An 18,719-nucleotide genomic window follows, 5' to 3' on the forward strand; every position below is an offset into this window, starting at 1 on the left:
CCGAGTGACTGAAGAGGGATCTAGGCATAGAGACCCCCCCAATAAGCGAAGCCTGCCATTATTGTATGCCTTTGCCAGGCCCCTTCATTGTGTGGTTCATTGTGGAGAAGCCATAGCAGTTAATGAATTCCTTTTTTACAGAAATCAGGTTGAGCAAAGACCGACTGAATAGCCATGTTTACTAAGTGGGGCTTTCAAAGATTGTAACTCAGAATTTCCAGTCTGCGTCGCAGCCCCAGCCCAAACATTTGGCAGCGAGTGGTGTAATTCCACAGGGCAGGCCCAGGCTGGTGTCTGGGTGGGGGAGGGACCCAGCTTCAGGCAGAGCCCAGGGAGCGGGGCAGGGCCGGGGGTGGTGCTGGGCGGGGCCTGAGGCCCGCTTGCCGCTGCAACCACGCCCAACCCTGAGAACCATCTCTTCTGAGAGCAGTAGGGGCCGAGTTCATTTGCAGAGTCTCTGGGTGGAAGGAGGGCTGACCGGTGTATCTTCATCGCCCCGGGGAAAGGCGCCGGCAAAGTGAACGAGATGGCCTGGTGGAAAGCCTGGGTGAGTGTAGAGTGAGCAGAGGCGGAGGGTACCCGCGCGGTGATGGTCTGGAGGGAGGTCAGCTCCGGCAGCACTCTGCTGTCTGCCCAGCCGGGCACCACACGGCCCGCCAGACTGGGGAGGAAGACGAGGAGAAATGGCTCTGGCCCTAGAGGCGTTCATGTCCATCCGGGATGGGAACAGAGGAGACGGGCAGATAAAGGAGACTTGAAATGCTCCCAGGAAAGCTGAGGGGCTGGGGGAGCCCTGAGGAAGGGTGCCTGAGGGGAGGGGTCAGGCTGCTAGAAGAGAGGGGGAGTCACGGTTGAGCCATATGCGCGTGCGTGGTGTGTGCCCATGAGTATGTGTTCCAGGAGGAATCAGGCAGATGTTCCCTTAAAGAGCGAACAGTACGTACAAAGGCTCAAAAGAGTGGGAAGCTTGGCTGTAAAGAGAAGTAGATCCCATTGGCTTGAGGGTCCTGGGGGGAAAGGTAGAGGGTAGGGGGAGATGTAGGCAGAGCTAGAGGAGTAGGCAAGGCTGGGTCCTATGGAGGCATGCATGGCAGGCTAAGAAGCTCAGGCTCTACCTTAAGAGCAATGGGGAGCCACTGAAGGAGCTTGAGCTGGAGAGCAACCTGATTTGAGAGGCTGAGGTTGGAGGACGCATCCATGCCCACACCTCAGGGGATGGGAGGGGGACCTGGCCCGCAGGGACCTTGCACAGTTGAAATCCAGGAGTGAAACCTATGGGCTGAGTTAGGGAGGACAGCACACCTTGTCCCCAAGTCTCTGTGTCCCAGCTAAATGAACAGATTCTCAGAGGTGTTTCGTATGGGGTTGAGTCTGAGGCGGTCTCATGCTAAGGAGTTGAAAAACCCAAAAGGGTGGTGAAGACGATGAGCAGGTGATGTCCCCTGGGCAGGCATGATGTCACACGCTCTGCACTCCTTCCTTCCCTTCATCCCCAGGGAGCCCTGGGACATCAGGGCTGCTCTTTCCATTTTTACAGATGAGGAAACTGAGGCTCATTGATATCTAGTGACTTGCTCTGTCCCACAGGGAGCAGGCAGGGGTCTAGCATGAAATCTCTCTCTGCCCCTGTCCCCAGGCTCTTTGTGAGCCTTACTGGGTGACCCAGACTTATCCTAATGCAGGAAGTCTCTTTGTTACAAAAGTCACAACCCAGGGGCTCTCAGATTCAGACATACCGGGCCTGGACAGGTGGGACCAAGAGGAAGCCAGGGGCAACGTGGGGCAGCCCCAAGTGTGGCCCCAGCAAAGCAGCCAGGACAGGTTGAGGAGCCGGGGCGGCCTCCAGTTTCGTCCTGGCTGATGGGAATCTGTCTTGAGGAGGCAGACGTGGCAGGGAGAGCCCAGTGCTGGGCACTTTCCAAAGTCAGCTGCTGCCCCAGGTGGCCTGATTCTGGGCCTTGCTCCCAGTGGGGCGGGGGCAGAAACCCATCCTCGGGGCCCCACCCAGCCAGGCAGACAGAGGCCTCCTTGTAGGGACCTGGCCAATGTGGCCGGACAAGGATGACACTCACTGAGCAACCACTGTGTGCTGCACATTCCTCTACGCCCCTCACATTCAATATCTCACCTGAGCCTCGGGACACGATGCATTATAGATACTAATATCCTTACCCACAGACGAGGAAATGGAGGTACAAGGAGGCTGAGACGGCGCCCGAGGCTGTCACACTAGTAAGCAGCAGAGCCTGGGTTAGAATCTGAGCAGCCTGGTGCCAGAGCCCAAACCCTGTGGGCCTCACCACCCACACCCATGAGAGCAAGATTCCAGGTAGACCCCACCTGGGACTGACCACCAGGGAAGAACAGATGACCTCTGAGGTCCTGACCAGCCCAGGACTGGGACCAGAGCGGGCTGAAAGGTCTGCTCAGGGAGGCCTGCCTGCGGGACGGGGCCCTGTCTGTGCCTCTCTTGTGGAGACGAAGCTCTGTCTCCCGGGTGCCCCGGGTCAGCCCCGAGACGAGGGCAGGCCGAGGCGTGGCAGCTCCCCTGATAGCTTCACAGACACGATATAGATGTAGTCACTGACTGGCTGAGTCACCTTTCCAGAGAAGACGTTCCTGTCTGGACTAGCCCACTCCACCCAGCCCAGCAGAGGCCTAGGCAGGTCCTTCTTCCAACATGGGGGCCTTAGATCAAAAATCCGGAGCCCCACCACACCATGCTGACATCTGGGGGTCTGACGGCCAGGAAACTATCTTGTTTTTCCCTAAAACCACATCACAGGAAGGGAGACGGAGGCTTCTCCATGCGGAGAGATCACAGCCCCTGGGGAGCTATTTACAGACACGGCCACCGGAGCCCAGCCTCAGACCCGCTGAGTGGCCCGCTCCATGGTGACAGGGACACACAGCCTGGTCAGTCACTGCTGCACAGCCCCCAGACTGCCAGCCTGCAGAAAAGAGCAGAGGGGGAGCCCCTCCTAGGGGGCCCCCAGAGCTCAGCACTGGGGTCTGAGATGACCCCACGCTCCCAGATGACCTGCATTCCCTTGGGCGAGGTTTCTTTCAGTGAAGAGTTCCAGGAAAACTCAAAGTCTGGAAAAGGTTGAGTCATTGGTAGATGGAGCTTCGCTTCTGAGTCGAGCTGTGGATTCAGTCTGAGAACCGCCATTTACTAGCTCTGTAACCTCGCCGGGCGCTCCGAGCCCAGCCTGTAAATGGGGCATTCGCACCTGCTTAGGGCAACGGACGGGGCCATCGAGGGGAAGGGCACTGCATCCAAAGCACCTAAAGCAGCTGACCCGCAGGGCCTGACACACGGGAGGTGTTCAAATCACTGACAGGAGTAGCAGCCGCTCATGATGCCACACACAAGGGAGGCAATGTATGCCAGCCCACAGCTGGGCAACATCTGGGGCCGCACAGGCTCTCTGGATGAAATTTCCATAAGGAATTACTTCTAAAATTTTCTTCTGTGAAACACGGTGCTAAGAAGTAAACTAGGAAAGTCTGTCACTAGATATTTGAAATTCCATCAAAAGCTATGGAAAGACTCCTTACCTTTTACTCAAAAGAAATATCCGTACAGATATACCATGGGTGGGAAGGGAGGAGGAAGGAAGGAAGGAAGGAAGGGAGGGGGGGGGAATGAGGGAGGGAGGAAGGAAGGAAGGAAGGATGTGGTGACTGGAGGGGTAGTTGGGTGGTTGGATGGAGGGATGGAGGGATGGAGGGATGTGGTAGTGGGATGTCTGGGTGGAGAAGGGATGAACAGATGAATGAATGACTTGGTGGGAGGATAGATGGTAGAGAAAATGAGTGGATGTGGGGCAGATAGGAGCAAATGAACAGGTGAGTGGGAGACCAAATGCAATGGGACTAAACTCTCTTCCATTTGAAGGATCTCTGAGTCTCCCTGAAACTCAATTCCCATCTCCAATCTTCCTCCTCTACCATCCCTCTCCCAAATCGCATACTTAAGATGGATCATTCATTTGCACCTGAGAAACTCTGCAGGGCACACGTCTCGAGAGCCCTCAGACAAGATCTGGATTAGAGATTTGAAGTCAAGGGCCAAGGTACTTTGGTTATCCAGTTAATTCACAATTTTTAAAGCACCAAACTTTTTTATTTTTTCCCTAATCCTCTGCCTCCAAGAGCCTGTAGACTTGCAAAAGCCCTGAGCTAGCAGGATGTTCAGCTGGGTGCCCTGGCTCTGGTAAATACCCACTTCTCAGGAAGAGGGCAGATTGAGCTCAGACCATGCCTGGCTTCCCAACCTCGTCTGCACACTCCCCAGGCAGCGTGTTCAGCTCCTTGAAGCCTTTCCTTTCTTGATCACTGTCCTTATAGCTTTGGAAAGGGTTGTCCCTTCCTGCTGCCAGCCAGTGGTGCTGGAGGGAGCTGGGGGTGGCCGGGCCTGCTCAGATGGCACTGGCTGGGAAACCCAGCCTGATTCAGAGTCCACGCCCAGGGCAGGGGCAGGGATGGGGAAGGTTTTGTGGCTCTGGCTGACGCCAGCCTGTTAACCAAGGAGCCATTCTGCAGAGGAGACAAGGCAGTCCCACAGAGCCGTGAGGGGAACCAGCGATCCCTCCCAGCCAGGCTGAGCAGGCACGGTCTCTGGGTGGTGTTGGGGGGTCCCCTCATGTATGGAATAGGTTCCCTACACAGCTAATGCCTCTGAGCGACTGTCTCTGGGTCATCTAGCCTCATAGACCGCCCGTCGCCCCAGTAAAACCACTGCTGGGCTCTGAAGGACACTCCCTCTCTGGTGTCCCAGCAAGCCCCAGCTGGTCCTCTCTCAGGCCCAGCCCCCCACATTTGGGGGTTGTTTTTAATTTTTTCTTTCAAGACAATGTTCATCACAAAAATCCAGGAAATGCAAGTAAGGAGAAAACAAATGTCCAGCTGAGGAGCTAAGGAGCCAGCGCCACAGAGGAGACGTGGCACAGGACTGCCGGGTGTGCGGTCCCCACGGGGCAGCTGGCCGTGGGAGACACAGGAGGGAGACGAGGCTCCCGACACTGAAGGCTGGAGTCCAGTCTTACACCCTCTTCCTGACGCCCCACAGTCAGCGTGGCGGCTCTGTAAGCGGCCCCGGTACCAGCCACCGTTGAGGTCTTCCCTCGTGCTGTCTGAGCCTGCAAACCCCAGCTCTCCGGGGCTGGCGCTGGCGCTGAGAGCTGGGGTTCCACCAATTGGCGTGGCCAGGTGGTGCTGACCAGCTCCTCAGGAGACACCTCCTTCCAGCCTGAGGGCCGGGCTGGCAGGACAGGCCTCCCCTTGGCCGAGGGGCTAATAGGCACCGGGGGCCTCTGCAGGCCCGACGTGGAAGGGCCACGTGGCCGCTTGGTGCGACGTGGACAAAGATGCCCCTTCCTCAAGACACAGCTGCTGGAAACTAGCATATCCAGAAGCTGCGGCCTCCCAGGTGCCCCTCCCCCAGGGAGAATGGGCAGGGCCTGGATGGATGCAGGTTCCCAGCCTCTGGTCAGCAGGCGCCAAACTGGTGCTCACCCTGCTGGGATAGGCTGCAAACTGCCCTGCCTTCCGGCTTTGAGCGGGCTGGGTTCTCTTGCAGATTGAACAGGAGGGTGTCTCGGTGAAGGGCAGCCCCCACTTCAACCCAGACCCCGACGCAGAGACCCTCTACAAAGCTATGAAGGGGGTCGGTGAGTTGCCTTTCCACCGGGGCCCTGGAGAGGGGATACCAGGTGCAGCATGGTCGGGGGGGCCTCCCCATAACCCTCTGTGACTGACTCCTGCCACCCAGAGAATCACACAGGCCCCACCTTCCCCAGCACAGGTCTATATACAGCCCCAAGACCAAGGAAGGGGGGAAGGCGGTTGTGAGTAACAGGGGTGGGGGAAGGGGGACATTTGCTGTGTGTCCCTGGGTGTCCTTGTGCAAAGGACTTCACCACACTCAGTCACAGCTTTCTACCTTGTAAAATGGCCCCAAAAACTCTGAACCCTGCGTGTCATGGTGAATTTTGGATGGGATGATGTTGGGAGTTTTGTGGGGCTGACCTGGGCCCAGGGGGGTCCAGCCACACAGGGGCTGCAGCTTCCCTCCACATCTCCCCCTCCGCGCCCCACTTAGGCGGGCCACAGGGCCGGCTCCATCCTGTCTCCAGCATCTGCATTCCTGTGAGCCTGAAAGGGCTGGCCAGGAGCCTTTGGGATTAGGGGATTTGGGTAGCCCGGCCCAGACAGCCCTCATGTCAGATTTACAACCCCTGGCAGGATTTACCCTCTAACCGGCTCCGACTGGTGAATTGGGACATTAACAAAAACTGCCATTCCCAGATGAGCTTAGAAAGCATGTTCAGCCCTCGATATCCTGTGATATCTTTACTATCATCTCCATTTTCAAAAGGAAAAAACGGAGGCTGGGGGAGATGAGGCTTCTAGCCCACCCAGCTGCTGGGCCAGGGCTCAGAGCCAGTTTTCTGGCCCCTCCGACCTGATCTTCCCCCATGGCCACCAGCACAAGGCAGGTCAGGGCAGGAGGTCCCACCTGAGCTCCAAAGGCCCTGGGTGATGTTCAGGGGCTATCAGATGACCAGAGGGTCCTCAGTGTTCATCGCTGTGAGGCTGGGTCTGGGCCATGCCCCAACATTGTGCGGGTGGCAGGGTGGACAGAAGGATTTCCTGACTGTCTTGTCTGCACCGTGAAAGTCATCAGGTTTTGAGATCTTCAGATGGTGTGTTCCCACTGCTTGGCCATCAAGCAGCTGCCCTCCCTCCTCCCCAGCCCTCATTCGCCCCCCACCCCCGGGGAGCAGTGGGGATGCTCACACTGTGCACCCTGCAGGCACCAATGAGCAGGCCATCATCGACGTGCTCACGAAGAGAAGCAACGCTCAGCGGCAGGAGATCGCCAAGTCTTTCAAGGCTCAGTTTGGCAAGGTAAAGGGGGGCCCGTGTGCTGGGGGCCGTGGGGACTACTGCTGCCAAAAACAGCTGGGGACGCAGCCCCACTCTGGACCAGGCCCTTGTCCAGAGCCCAGCCCACTGGCAACATAGGGTAAATGGGACACAGTCACACTAAAAAAATGATGCACTGTTTCTCTGAAAATCAGATTTCACTCGCCAGCCTGTGTTTTATCTGGAAGACTTTCTGATGGCCCTCCACGGCCCCAGCTTGGTCCCGCCTTCTGTCATCTAGCCCAGCCTTCCTTTCCCACCTTCTCTTTCACTTGCTCCGTTGTATTTGCTCCATGGCCCCATCCCTGAGCTGTCTCCCTGCCTCTGTACTTTGCTGGTCCTGTTCCCTGAGGCTGGAATGCCCTCCTCTCTCCCACATGCCGGAGACGCAGGCTGGGATCCACTCTGTGCTGTGCCACGGGGCTGTCTCCCTGCATTGGAGCTGCCACAACGGCGCCTCCTCCTTCCTGCCCTGCGGGAACTCCAAGGGCCGGGAGCACACAGCCTGGACCCTTTGTCCCTCCTCCCACCACCCACAGGACAAAGCCAGGCATCGGCGTGCTGGGTAAACACAGGAATAAATGTGCGCAGAGTGTGGTGGCCAGAAGCCTCCATCGGTGCACATTGATTATGTGGAGATTTAATCCAGGAAGATGAGTGATGAAGCCCAAACCCTCCATGGAGGAAATCAATGTGCTTTAAAAAATTTTTTTCTCTCTTTTAATCTTCACAACTGTGGATTAGTCTCTGCATTCATACTGGAGGAAACTGATGTTCTGAGAGTGGAAGATGTTGCCTAAGATCCCAGGGCCTGTCAGCAATAAGGCTGGGATTTAAATCCAGGTCTGGCAGGTCCCCTGGTCCTTCACTGCGCTGTGCAGGGGGATCAGCTGGGCGTGGTCTTGTGGCTTCTCCTTCTCTTGGAAGGAGACACACGTGAGATAGATTCCTTAATTCATTCCTCGCATTCACTGAGTGCCTATGGGCTCAGTGACAGGGATTTGATGGCGGGCAATGACAAGCTTGTATCTTGGGTTTATGGTGTGCCCAGCACCGCCCTGGGAGCAAAGCTGAGCCACACACATCTCTCCGCTAATCCCCTAAGCGATGGCGTACAGCGGGAGGACCGCAGTCTCCACTTCACGGGATGGGGTAACGATGCTTAGAGAGGCTGAGTTGTTGGTCCCAGAAACCCCAGCCGCCCCTGCGTGGCAGCGCGCACATGGGGATCCCGCCAGAGCCCCCAGGCCCCAGTCACCATCTGCTGCCTGCACTTCTGTGGGCGCAGTGTCAGAGCATCACCCCTCCTTGCTCCTTCCCTAGGACCTCACTGAGACCCTGAAGTCGGAGCTCAGCGGCAAGTTCGAGAGGCTCATCATAGCCCTCATGTACCCTCCATACAGCTACGAAGCCAAGGAGCTGTACGATGCCATGAAGGTAACCAAGCACGTGGAGGGGAGGAGGGGCGGGAGACACTCACAAGGACTCGGTGGGGGAGCGACGCCGGGACCCTTTTTCCAAGAAAGCCTGGCGCTGGGAGCTCCAAGTGGCCTGTTTGGAATGAGCCCAGCGAGCTTGCAGCCTGCAGCTCAGACTGCTGCCAAACAGACTGGCCTCCACTGTCGTGCGGCCATGGTGAGGCCAAAATCAGTCCTTCCCAAGTCACTGCAAGACCAAGGTGTACAGGAACTAGGAGCCAGCCTCTGCAGTCTTGGGCCTGGTCCCCTGGCTTCCAGTTACTTCCCACGGTTCCTTTCGCATTCGCAGATGGTTAAGAGGGAGTCAGAACCCAGGAACAATAATCATCTCCATTGAAAGCATTGAAAGGACACTCACTGTGTGGGCCGCCGGGCATTTTACGTATTATCCCTGCTCCACCTGCAGAGGGGGTGGGGGCTTGTTACCCCCGTGTCCTGATGAGGACCCTTAGGCTCACGGTGGTGGAGGGACCTGTTCGAGACCACCCAGCTATGGAGGCTCAAGCTGAGACCTAGCTTTCCCATCACACCCCTTGGCCACGGTGTCTACCACTAGAGACAGATGCACGTGACTTCCCTGGTAGCATCCTCCAGCAGAGGCCCCCATCTGAGTCGGGCAGAGCAGTGACTGGTCCTTCCCTTTGCCTTTTGCCATGGGCAGAGCAAGAGGGCACAGGTGGTACTCTGCAGCAGACAGAGGTTTTTATCCACAGGGCTTAGGAACCAAAGAGGGCGTCATCATCGAAATCCTGGCCTCTCGGACCAAGAACCAGCTGCGGGAGATAATGAAGGCGTATGAGGAAGGTAAGGGGCCTGCCGAGAGGGAGGGCGCAGGACCCCGAGTTAAAGGCTAGCTTGGGAATGGCTACAAGCTTTGGCAGCCTAGCAGGGAACAGGGACAAGCAGTGGACTGGCCCCATTGGAAAGGAACCTTTCTGGGCTTTTCCAACCATGGATGTTGAGTGCCTACTGTGTGTCAAGTCCCGTGCCTGACAGTGAGATTGGATATGATTCAGGCTCTGTCTCTCATCTCCCTAAGCCCACGGGCTGCTGGGGGGAAAGGCAGGCACCCCCTAACTCTCTGCCCCTTAACAATGTGGCAGTGCTATGGGGCACAAGCTGTGTCAGCAGTGGATGGGGCTGGCTCCCTCCCGGCCGGGCACAGGCATCCGAGGGGGCCGTGCAGGGGCCCGCTGCGGTGGGGAGCACAGAGCACAGACCAGCTTCCGTGGAGGCTTCCTCTTCCATCCTCCAGGAGGCCTGCCTGGTGGGGAGCCTGCCCGAAGGGTCTGGCTTCGTAATGCAGTGGAGCTCGACTGGCAGCCCCTGGCTCTCTGGCCTGGCCCATCTTTGTGCTTTGGGCTTGGCTGCCAACCCACGTTGCCTCCTAGCTCTGAACAACCACTGGGGATGGAACCTCAGCCTCTCAGACGCCTGGGCAGGCAAACCCTCCCCACGGCAAGGACTTGTCCTTCCTGGAGGCTTTCATGGGGAGACGTGTGGAAAAGAGGGCGGGGAGGAGGAGAGCTGGTCTGAGCCTCATGGTTCTGTTTGCCCTGCAGACTATGGGTCCAGCCTGGAGGAAGACATCCAAGCAGACACCAGTGGCTACCTGGAGAGGATCCTGGTGTGCCTCCTGCAGGTATCCCAGGCTCCTGGAGCCCCTCGTCTGGAGAATCCTAGCAGCTCCCCCCAGGGCAGGGCTGCTGGGGTGCGGTGGGGTGGGGGCAAGGCGGTTGCACAGCCACTGTGGCCCGGGCTCACTGGGTACCTCTCGGTGTGGCTGGAGGGTCCTCAGTGCCGGGCCCCCGCACCTCTCCTGACTCAGCCACACGAGGGCACCCGGGAAGTGGGAGGAGGCCCATCACTGAGCAGGTCCTTCTCGCCAGGCCCCAGGCCAGACACTTCACTCACCTTAGTTCACTGAACCCCCCAGCTCCCTACAAGGCATCCCTAACTGCTCTCATTTTTCAGATGAGAGAGTCGAGGCCTGAAAAGGATAACTGTCTGCCCTCTTGCCCGACTCTGCCCTCTGCCCCAGTGGTTCCACTCAGGCTCCTCCCTTACAAAGCTGCCTCTTCTGTTCCCAGGGCAGCAGGGATGACTTGAGCGGCTTCGTGGACCCAGGACTGGCCCTCCAAGACGCGCAGGTTGGGGGTCTCCCTCATCAGCTTCCACCTTGCTGACCACCTGGCCCCACCCTCTGCCATCTAGACCCAGGGGGCTGGTGCCTCACCAGGCCCCTCTGCCTGTGGGGGGCTTCTCTGACGCTAGGCTGGAACCCAGCTCAGCTCTCTGCAGACTCTGACCCTCCGGTGTCTACAGAGGAAAGTGAGGGTGTAGGGGAGGAAAGAGACTGGTTTGGGTGGGGTCCACTGAAGCTCTGCCCCGGCAGGAGCAACCTACGAACCCAGGGATCCTGGGTCTCTGAGCCCCAGATGCATGTAGTCAGCCTTTCATAGGTCTGCCTGCTGGCAGAGAACTTGGAGGTGCCCAGAGGCAGAGCCCAGTATGAAGAAGAGAACTTAACCACTCAGGGATAGGGGGCTCCCATCAAAAAGACGATCAATCAGAGGACCATGCCTACCTGGGAAGGCGGATGAGGGACCATCCTTCACCCGCTTGCTCACCTTCACTGGCTTGTTGGGGGTGTCCCAATGCCAGGATCTGTACGCAGCCGGGGAGAAGATTTGCGGGACTGATGAGATGAAATTCATCACCATCCTGTGCACACGCAGTGCCACACACCTGATGAAAGGTACCGGGGAAGGGAGGCAGGGAGGCACTGTCAGGTGGGACCTGGTAGGGGAAGGGGGCGGGTGGAGGCGCTCTGGCCACAGGGCCTCTCCCTTCACACTGAATAGCCAGTGTGTGGCCTTGTCAAGTCACAGAGTTGTAGAGAGAGCCAGGGAGCCCTGCATCCTTTCCCCGACAACCAACTGGAGGTCAGGGTGGTGCACTGATGTGCAGTCTCTGATCTGAGATGCTGGGGAGGGCGGGTCACACTGAGATGCGCATGTCCCCTAAGAGAAGGCCTCTCTCCACAGTGTTTGAGGAGTATGAGAAAATCGCCAACAAGAGCATTGAGGACAGCATCAAGAGTGAGACCCACGGCTCGCTGGAGGAGGCCATGCTCACAGTGGGTGAGAGACGGAGCCCCGTGCTCAGACTCACGTGTGTCCGCCGGCCCCGGGGTTCTGTGATGGGACAGCGCCAAAGGCAAAGGGCCGAGGGTGCAGCAGCAAGAGACGGGGTCCCCATGTTCACCTTCAAGGTGAACCTCCGCTCCAGCCCCTACTCTCAGCATGGACCCTTCACCCAGGACACTGGAACTCTAGTGGGGGTGGGGGGGCACTAGTGTCCTCAGTGAGCTGTGTCCGGCCAGATTGTTCTCTGGGCTGCTCACACAGTGCCCAGTGCTGTGTGTAGTCGTGTGTGTACGTGTGTGCGTGAAGGTACGTGAGACCGTGTAGTGTGTGAATGTGTGTACGTATGCACACGTTTGCAGGATTGTGCCAGGCCCAGGACCTATGCTCACTCACAGCAGCCACACAGAGAACGTTCTGGTTCTGACTGTGAAGCCCTGAAGAACTCACCTATCTGGGTCTTTAGCTAGGGTTCCGGTCCCCGCCTCAGCTGCTGATTGAAGAAATGACGATGTGTAATTGGTCCAAAGTGAGGGATTGGTGGTCTGATGCTGGGGAACGCTGAGAATCTTCCCCAAAGCATGAGGTCAGGTTCATGTAGGAGGACCCGTTCCAGAGCACAACCTGGGGTCCAGAGCTGAGGTGACAGGGAGACGAGTCAGTGCAGAATGAAGAACTGAGCCCCAGGGCAGGGGGACTTCCCTCCTCTATCCCAAGATGGAGCCAAAATCACCTCCACACCAGGAGGTCCCCCATTTGGTGCCAAGCAGCCAGGAAGCCAGGAGAGCTGCACCGTGTGTCCCAGTCTCCAGGGTGAACTGGGACATCTGCATTCCCCAGCCGCCTTTGACTGCCGTGATAAATCCAGTCTGTGTGAGCATCTAAGCGTGCCCTCCACTCCAGTCCCAGCTTCCAAAGGCAGCCCCTGGATCCAATTTAAACTCCTGAATAACATCTTCAGGCAGGGAAAAATGAAGCCATGTGGTGCCCTCCGGTGCTGGGAGCTTTCTGTTTTTCTCCTCGAAGCTCCCGTCACTCATTCCACAGGCGAGGACAGAGCAGGGCAGGGAAGTCAAGTAACGAGGGCACACGGTGCCATCAGGTGGGGTCTGAACTCATGCCTACCTCCCTCCAAGCCCTCACTCTTTCTGCTGCCTGAGTTAAAACAACAACCTCCCCACCCGGACACCAAGTCTCTGAAACACCGTGCATGAAGTGAGCCTGAGACCAGACGCCCGGGCACCTGCGTGTTCTGGGGCCCAGCCCCACCCGTCACAGGGGGACTCAAGCTGCAGGGGCCCTCTGCTAAGTGACATATAAAGCGGGCACTTAGAGGCCAGTGGTCATCATAACAGTGGCTCCTCCACGGAGCTGAGTGGCTGGACTCCTGGGGAAGACGGCTCTGGAAAGTTAAAGCCCAGGAGCTCCCCTGGGCGGAGCGGTGCTCTGATGGGCCAGCCCAGCCCTGAGCGCCCCAGTGTTTCCCACGCCTCGCCTTCTGTCTGCCTGCTCTGGGCTTTGCACCCGTATCCAGTGCCCAAGGCCTCCTTCCCTGCTCCACCTCTCCTGACACAAAGCCTCTCATTTTAAGATGAGGCAGGGCACAGATAAGTAGGCTAAGACTTGCATAATGCTAACCTTTAAGATTTGAGGCAAGAGTTGAATAAATAAACACATACACAGTGCCGCCTACAACCTCTGGTTGCTAACACAACTTTCCTGTTTGCCAGTTAAATGCACCCGGAACCTCCACAGTTACTTTGCGGAGCGACTTTACTACGCCATGAAGGTGACTGGTCTGTCTGCTGTGCGCCTTGCCCCCGACCCTACACGGCACCCACGGCAAAACCAGGATGCTCAGAGCCACCACCCAAGTCTTCGACACTTGGGTCTCCTCTTATCCCAGCCTGTTGTGGGTCAGAATAGTTTTAGTTCTCAGAGGGCACATCGAGGCTGGAGAGGGGAAGCCGCATCTCCTGAAGGCTGGCTGTGAGCAGGTGTATTCACAGGTGTTCACCGCGCTGAACTTTTACAACAACCCTGTGAGACCCATGTCGTAACTGCCCTCCTAGAGATGGTGAAACCAAGGCTTGCAGTCCAAGGTCACGCAGCTGGGAAGTAATAGAGCCTTGATTTGAGCCCAAACCAGTGCAATTGTCCTTTTCATGTATAATTTTATTTATGTCTAATTGTCCACGTGGCCTCCTTGAGAAAGCCCAGGTCAGGACTGCCAGGAGGTTAAGGCACCCTTTGAACGGACACATGCAGAGGGGGATGGCCACACATGACAACTCAACTTCCCTGTGTGTGTCCAGCTGCCGGTCTAGGGTCGCCTGCTGTCTGAAAGCTGCACTAGCTGCTCAGACAGATGTTCAAAACACTCGTATCGAGTTGAGGTTCTGGTTCCACTAGAACCACAGTGGAAAACAGACAGTCAGATGAATTCCCCGGGACTAAAGTTGGTGCCCACCTTCCGTGATTGATGGTTGCGAACATCACCTAAAGTCGGAGCCCCAAGGTCTCTGGCTACATCTGGCCAGGAAATGACAGAGGGCGTGGGATCCCCTTGGCCACGTGGCTCCCTCTGACATGAGAGCGTTCAAGGATAAAAGTGAGCAGGAAGGTCCTGCATGTGGGTCGGCCAGTTAAGCTGAGTTCATGGTGTTGCTGCCCTAGGAAGAGGTCTTACTCCTGAAGCCGTGTGCATTTTGTGTCTAGAATCTGATGTGGCCAATCACACGCTGCAATTTGGGGGCATTTGGCTTCTAATAAGGGAGACACATGGGCAGTGAGTGAGAGGAGATCAAGGGATCCCTTAGCGCATCCCTCTCAGTGCTTCACTGCTAAAGCAGGGGCTCATTCCTGTATCTCCACCCCCTGTGAAAGCCCCCGGGACCCAACATAGATCTGTCCGTCATCACAGAGATGGACAAAGGCACACGGTGATGGTTGGGGGGAGGGTATAGCTCAGTGGTATAGTTCATGCTTAGCATGCACGAAGTCCTGGTTTCAAAAACAAGGACTTTTTTTTTTATTTAAATAAATAAATAAACCTCATTACCACCCCCTCCACCAAAAAAAAGGAAAAAACAAAGAAGAAGTGATGGTTGATTGCTGTGTCTTATCCAGGGAGCAGGGACTCGGGATGGGACCCTGATAAGAAACATCGTTTCAAGGAGTGAGATTGACTTAAATCTCATCAAGCATCAGTTCAACAAGATGTATGGCAAGACCCTCAGCAGCATGATCATGGTAAGCCACGAGTTCCCAGTTCTCCCAATTCTAACACCAGTTTGAAACAGAGACCTTACTGGGAAACCTGAATCCTGCAACTAATGTCCAAAGTCACAGGTGTCCACCCCTTCCCAGTGGGCATCAGGACCTTGCATTGCTACGTGGTGTGTGCAGGGGTCAGCAAGGAGGTGGGTGCGGTTAGAGCCTGGCGGGGAGTGGAGGCCCCTGTATATTTCACACAAAGTTAGCTGTGCCTTTGACTTACGGTTGCCCCTCTGAAAATGACACACTGAATCATCAAGAGTCAGTGAGAGCAGATAGTTTAGTAGGAATCGAGGCGTGGCAGTCCCATCCAGATTTAAGTAGTTCAGGCAGCAAAGTTTTACAGAGATAAATCAGATGGGCTCCAGTGGGTTGCCTAACTTGATTCCAATTAGTGAAAGTTCTGGAGCCGAGAAAATGCAGGGTGATTATCACTTCACGAGAAATAGCTCTCCTGGCCATCTCCTGATGCCAATTGAGACCTTGACAGCTTCATTACCAGACGTCAAGTCACGAGAAACACATCCCTAAGTCTTCACTGGCTATTAAGTCAGGTCTCTAGTCATTCTGCAAACATCTACTGTTCACTACACTTTCCGAGAAACACATAGCTTACCGTATGTTAAAAAGACATTTCTGCTTTAAGACGTTTCCGAATGGCTCAGTAGGTAGGTGGGGGTGGGAGGGGTGGAAATTATTCTTGGTTTTGTTTTAGGAGGGCTGGGTGAAAATCAGCAGAGGCTACAGCTGTGTCACTCAAAGGGCTAGCTTTCCCAACACTTAGTCCCAGCCAGTGTCACAAATTCCTACAACCACACGTGGTTTCTGAGGCATCAGAAAGATTTCTATTCCTTCTCGCCAGTCCAGTTAGAGCCACAGTCAGACTCCAGAAGGACAAAAGCACTGCGTGAAAATGATTACTTTTGACCCAACTAACCTGTAGACCTCATTATGGAGAGAGATGTATTAGGCTAATTAGTGCATAATCACTAATACAGCGCCTTATTTAAACCTACATGAAGCCCACCCTCTTAGGTTTTACCTGAAGTTTACCTAAAGAGAAAATTTCCTAGGAACCGTGAGTAAGTTGACCAAATATTTTCTTTTTAGCATAGACCACCCCCTGTAGACGTCATCAAAGCAAAAATGATTTCCAGCAGCAATACCAGCATTAAAAACTCTGGCATAGAAATTAATAGAAAAATGTATAAAAATCCCATGATAACTTTATACTCATATATTTGAGAGGGTAGACAAAATGAATGGCTTTTTAAAAAAAGCCATATTACAAAAATCTTTTGGGAAGTAGTGAAAAAAAGAAAAAAGATATTTAAAATCTCTAAGAAAAGTTCAGGCACCAATGATTTTATAAGCAAATTTGACAAAACAGTTAAGAAATTAGATAATTTCCATGAGACGTAAACTGCTGTAGAGAATAAAAAGGTGGAACTAGTCCCCAGCCCTCACACTTACTCACCGAGTGGCCTTGAAGAAATCCCATACCCTCTCATGGTCCCATTTTCCTCAACCACATAGAAAGGGAGCTTTCCTGTTCCCCCGGCTCTGTGTGTAGATCCTTGGCTGGCCAGTCCTATCAGGACCTGCCTAATAGCTGGGGGGCCTGGGAGACCACAGAAAGGGGGTTCAGCCACTCGACCTCTGGGGTCTACCCTACTGGTGACCAACGTCACTTGACCCCTACGTGAGCAGCTGCTATGCAGCCAAGCTCATGTTTTTCCTGCTATTTAATTCTCGCCACATCTCAGCAAGGTTCATATCATCATCAATGTCATATCATAAATGAGTTTGAGTCTCAGAGTGACAATGAGACTTGACTCAGCCACGGGGTCAGTGAGTGATGGAGCTGTGGTCCAGGTTCTGCGTGGGCTCAAAGCCCAAGCTCTCTCTACTGCACCCTCCACCTCCAGGGTGATGGAGAGGACTCCAAGCCAGGCCAGTGCCACAACCACCGCCTTCTAACTCTCGTGTCCCTCCTGTCCCCAGGAAGACACCAGTGGCGACTACAAGAACGCCCTGCTGAACCTGGTGGGCAACGACCTCTGAAGGCTCAGAAGGACAAGCGCAAAGGCCAAGAAGGCGGAGGCACTGGATCCTGCTTGCTGAACCTTGGCCGTGGATCGGGGTGGGGGTGGGGGTGGGGGGAGCCAGAGCATGCCCTTCAGTCTTCTATCTCCCAGCTTCCAGTGTTTTGCAGCCAGTTCCTCTGACCCGGGGGAAGGGTCAGCCTGGGGCTCCTACCTCCACCGAACTCCCAAGTCAATCTCAGGTGAGAGCACACGGCCAATATCTCAGCACAGATCTGGCCTGACAAGTGCCTCCGCCTGAGGATCTGCCGGTGCTGGGCCTCACTTCTTCCTTCCTGCACAGAAGCTTCCTCAGCCTGGGTCTCAGAGTCCCCTCGGTGCCAGCTACAGAGAAACTCAGCCCCACCCTCATCTACTGATCTGGATCTGCAGAGAAGGGACCAGGGAAGATGGAATTTTGACAAGTCTCTCAGGGGGAGGGTATAGCTCAGCGGTAGAGCGCACGCTTAGCATGTGCGAGGTCCTGAGTTCAATCCCTAGTACCTCCATTTTTAAAAAATTAAAAATTAATAAATAAACAAACCTAATTATCTACCCTCTCCCCCCTCCCAAGAAAAAAGCTAAAAAAAAATGTTTTAGTAAGTTTCTCGGCTGAGACATTTCTCTTTCAGGCAACCAGAGAAGGTTGTGAGAGCCCGTTTGTCTCACAGCACGTACTTGTGGGCAGCTGAGAAAGGAACACGTATATCCAGGCCAGCTGGGCTATCACTAACATTTGTTCACCAGCATCATCTGAGATGCCAGGCTAGAGGTGGGAGAAAAATGCTCTCGCCATCCTGCCAACAGAGAAAGCTGCAGCTCAGTGTCCTGACCCAAGGACACTGCGTCCTAAGAGGCCCGGGCTTCTCTGGTCCTCGATCACATTAGCCATTTTTCCTTCCATGACACAAGCCTGGAACATCTCTAATCCTGATCTAATCCTGACCAAACGGCAATAGCAACTGGTTAGAGGAGAAGCTGAGGTGCCTGTGTTGTGCTTTCCAGAATAATAAAGATTTATACATTGGAATCTAAGTGTCTTTGGATTTTTAGTGGTGACCAAAGTAGTACCAATTCAGTTTGTCAGTGGACATCAAAGAAATGTGATTAAAAAATCCTGCTGATCAGACCTGAGCACACAGGTGGGCATCTCCTTGTGGGGACACTCTGAGTGGGCCTGCTGTCACCCGAGGGATGGCTCTTCTAAACCCCTGGCCTCTTTGGATGGCCCGGCCTCTTCCCGGCAGGTGCGATCAGCGGAGTTCTTCCTTTAACTTAGCCGCATTCTGCCCCACGGAGCCTCCTGCCCCTGAGGGCGCCGTCTAGGGCCCTAATGCTTAGCCTTTCTCACCAACAACTTTCTGATCTCTGAAGACAGCCCACATATTCTGCCAAGACTTCTTCTGTCAAAGCTGAATGTCCCCAGTCCCTTCAACTGCCCCTCCCGAAGTCCCATCTGGGGCCAAGCCCTCTGAACACACCCTCATTTACAAACCCCTTTCAGAGCGCAGCCTCGAGGAGCTGGGTGGGGGGTGGTTTCATCTTTCTTTTTTTTTTTTTTTTTTAAAGGGCTGTGAGGCCAGGCTGAAATCCTTAAAGCTGGATTTCAGGGCTGTCTGTGGCACCCCAGGGAAGGCTGCCAGGTGTGATGATTCCTTTTTTGTTTGGCTTTGTTCAAGTCCCACCCCGGACTTTCCTCCAGTGCTGAGTCACTGCGTCACGTCCTGCCAAAGCCCTTTAGAAAGGACTTAGAGGTTCCCTCCACCCTGTGATCCTCTGGGAAGCTGGTCCTCTGGGCAGAG

General features: G+C 55.2%; 1 protein-coding gene across 1 annotated transcript; it reads left to right on the top strand.

Annotated features, from left to right (window-relative positions):
• The first annotated feature begins 388 nt into the window (after nt 1-388).
• LOC105068018 (annexin A8) lies at nt 389-17,947 on the top strand. The gene is made up of 12 exons (XM_074374332.1): nt 389-547; nt 5,585-5,675; nt 6,821-6,915; nt 8,257-8,370; nt 9,125-9,215; nt 9,974-10,053; nt 10,502-10,561; nt 11,076-11,169; nt 11,459-11,554; nt 13,288-13,346; nt 14,687-14,809; nt 16,838-17,947. Exons 1-12 carry the CDS (start codon nt 527-529, stop codon nt 16,895-16,897), a joined length of 984 nt encoding a protein of 327 aa, XP_074230433.1. The 5' UTR covers nt 389-526; the 3' UTR covers nt 16,898-17,947.
• Nucleotides 17,948-18,719: the final 772 nt, after the last annotated feature.

The sequence above is a fragment of the Camelus bactrianus genome, chromosome 11 (assembly GCF_048773025.1).
Source record: "Camelus bactrianus isolate YW-2024 breed Bactrian camel chromosome 11, ASM4877302v1, whole genome shotgun sequence".
NCBI classification, from domain to species: Eukaryota; Metazoa; Chordata; class Mammalia; order Artiodactyla; family Camelidae; genus Camelus; species Camelus bactrianus.

Excerpts from the sequence above, each read along its gene's own strand:
- LOC105068018 (XM_074374332.1), top strand. The coding sequence starts at position 527 with ATGGCCTGGTGGAAAGCCTGG. Across the intron at positions 548-5,584 it reads TGGCCTGGTGGAAAGCCTGG|ATTGAACAGGAGGGTGTCTC; the intron begins GTGAGTGTAGAG and ends GTTCTCTTGCAG. Across the intron at positions 10,054-10,501 it reads TCCTGGTGTGCCTCCTGCAG|GGCAGCAGGGATGACTTGAG; the intron begins GTATCCCAGGCT and ends TTCTGTTCCCAG.